We start from the raw sequence: 2,500 nt of genomic DNA on the forward strand, positions 1-2,500 counted from the left end.
ACCGCCCTTCTCTCTCTCTCTCTCTATTATTTTTTTCTTTTTCCTTTTGTCTCTTTTTTTTTTTTGGTCTTTTTCTTTTTGTCTTTAATTCCTATGCCTATGACTCTCACTTCCCTCAACCCACCCCCCTCTCTCCCCCTCTCCCCTCTCTCTCTCCCTCTCCCCCTCCCCCCTCTCTCTCCCTTCTCTCTCCCTCTCCCCGCCTTTTCTCCCCCTCCCCCCGTCCCCAATCTCCCTCTCCCCTCTCCCCTCTCCCCTCCCCCGTTCCCAATCTCCCCTCTCTCTCCCTCTCCTCCCTCCCCCTTTCCCCCTCTCTCTCTCTCCCCCTCCCCATCCCCCCGTCCCCCAATCTCCCCTCTCTTCCCCCCTCTCTCCCCCTTTCTCCCTCTCCCCCAATCTCCCCTCTCTCTCCTCCCTCCCCCTCTCTCTCCCCCTCTCTCCCCTCCCCCCGTCCCCATCCCCCTCCCCAATCCCCCTCCCCCCGTCCCCAATCTCCCTTCGGGGCTCTTACGAATCTCGAACATCTTAAGCGAGTGAAGAAGAGCGTTTTAAGATTAATGAAGGAAACGATTTTACGTGAAAATGTCTCCTCCTGGATTTTCTATAGTTTTTTTTATTTATTATTCTTTTGTGACCTCTTTACCTTTCTTGGAATTAAAAGAAATATGTATGTATATGTATATAAAAGGGAAAAAAGCAAATCTGTCTTCTCTGGGGATTAGCTTGTGTGTTTCCCCTCTCCCCCTCTCCCTCTGTCTCCCTTTTCTCCTCTCCCCTCTCCCCTCTCCCCTCTCTCTCTCTCTACTCCCTTTCCCTTCTTTCTCTCCCCTCTTTCTCCCCCCCCCCTCTCCCTTGTCCTCTCTCTCTCTCTCTCTCTCTCTTTCCCCCCTCTCTCTCTTCACCCCTCTCGCCTCTCTCTCTTCCCCCGTCTCTCCCCCTCCCTCTCTCTCTCTCTTCCCCTCTGCCCCCTCTCTCTCATCCCCTCTCTCCCCTGTCTCTTTCTCTCTCTCCCCTCCCTCTGCCTCCCGTATGTTCTTAAATCAAAGTGATTTCTCTATATATTTTTTATTGTTTTTGAGAGATCTTCTTGTTTTTAGAAAAGGATCTGTATTTTTATTATCTATTTTGTAAAATTCTTCTCTTAGCGGCTTACTAATGTGTTCTATTTTTCTTTCTTTCTTTCTATCTTTTTCTATCTATTTTTTATCATAATTTTTTTTCTATTTATTTATTTTTTTCGTCTGGTTTGTTCAGCAAATACAATTATTAAATCATCTTGCTCCAGGTTAGAAGCACGAAATAATATAAAAGAAAAAAATACAAGAAAAAAGAATAGGAAAACATATATATATATATATATATATATATATATATATATATATATATATATATATATATATATATATATATACAAAAAAATAGGAAAAAAACAGAAATATAGAAAAAAGGGAAAAAAAACAGAAATACGTACGTAGGTAATATAAAAGAAAAAAATACAAAAAAAGAAAAAAAAACAAATATAGAGAAAATAGGAAAAAACAGAAATATAGAAAAAATAGGAAAAAAAACAAATACGTACGTAGGTAATAAAAAGAAAAATACAAAAAAGAAAAAACAGAAATATAGAAAAAATAGGAGAAAAAAAACAGAAATATAGAAAAAATTAGGAAAAAAAAAAAACAGAAATACGTACGTAGGTCTGAGCATAGGCCTACGCCCACCACCATCTTTGTGACCGTAGGCAAATAAGAATAGGCACGCCCACCCGACAACATTAATAGGTTTTAGCGCACGGGAACCCTGTCACGGAAATCACGAAACGCGTTGATATATATAAAAAAAAAAAGAGGAAGAGGGGGAAAAGAGTGAGAGAGGGGGGGAGGAGGTGGGGGAGGGAAAGAGGAGGGAGGGGGGGGGAGTGGGGGAAGAAAGGAGGGAGGGAAGGAAGGAGGGAGGGAAGGAAGGAGGAGGTGGGGAGGGGAGAGGAGGGGAGGAGATGATGGGTATGAGTGAGGGTGAGGGAGAGGGAGAGGGAAAAGCAAAAACAAAAACAAAGAGAGAGAGAGAAAGAGAAAGAGAAAGTGAAAGAGAGAGAAAGAAAAAGAAAATACATAAAAAAGTAGGGGTGGTGAGAAATCGTTTTCATATCCATTCGTTTTTTTTTTTTCTTTTTCTTTTTTATTCGTTTGACACGCTTCATGCAACTGTTTGAAGCGTGAGTCACAGGCAGCCGGTGTTATGGTGATGCAAGATAATGGTGGTGATGATTATAGTGGTGATGGTGACTTTGATGGTGATACAGGTGATGACACTGGTAACTTTCAGGGGCGATGGTGATAGCTATGATTGTGGTGACGATGATGGTGGTGGTGGTAAGGTCGTGGTGAAGATTATGAGGATGGTGGTGATGGTGATGAAGGTCGTGGTGGTGACGATGATGATAGTGACGATGGTCTTGGTGGTGATGGTGATGGTGATTGAGGTCGTGGTGGTGGTGATG

The 2,500-nt window shown here is 42.9% G+C and overlaps 1 protein-coding gene across 1 annotated transcript in view; it reads right to left on the minus strand.

Moving 5' to 3' along the window:
• Positions 1-2,236: 2,236 nt before the first annotated feature.
• Positions 2,237-2,500, minus strand: part of LOC138863766 (uncharacterized) — a 1,280-nt gene continuing 1,016 nt past the window's right edge. The window contains exon 3 of the mRNA XM_070128614.1: positions 2,237-2,500. This exon is cut by the window's right edge and continues 33 nt beyond it. Coding sequence (XP_069984715.1) covers positions 2,237-2,500 — 264 coding nt within the window.

This window comes from Penaeus vannamei, chromosome 13, assembly GCF_042767895.1.
Source record: "Penaeus vannamei isolate JL-2024 chromosome 13, ASM4276789v1, whole genome shotgun sequence".
Classification (NCBI taxonomy): domain Eukaryota; kingdom Metazoa; phylum Arthropoda; class Malacostraca; order Decapoda; family Penaeidae; genus Penaeus; species Penaeus vannamei.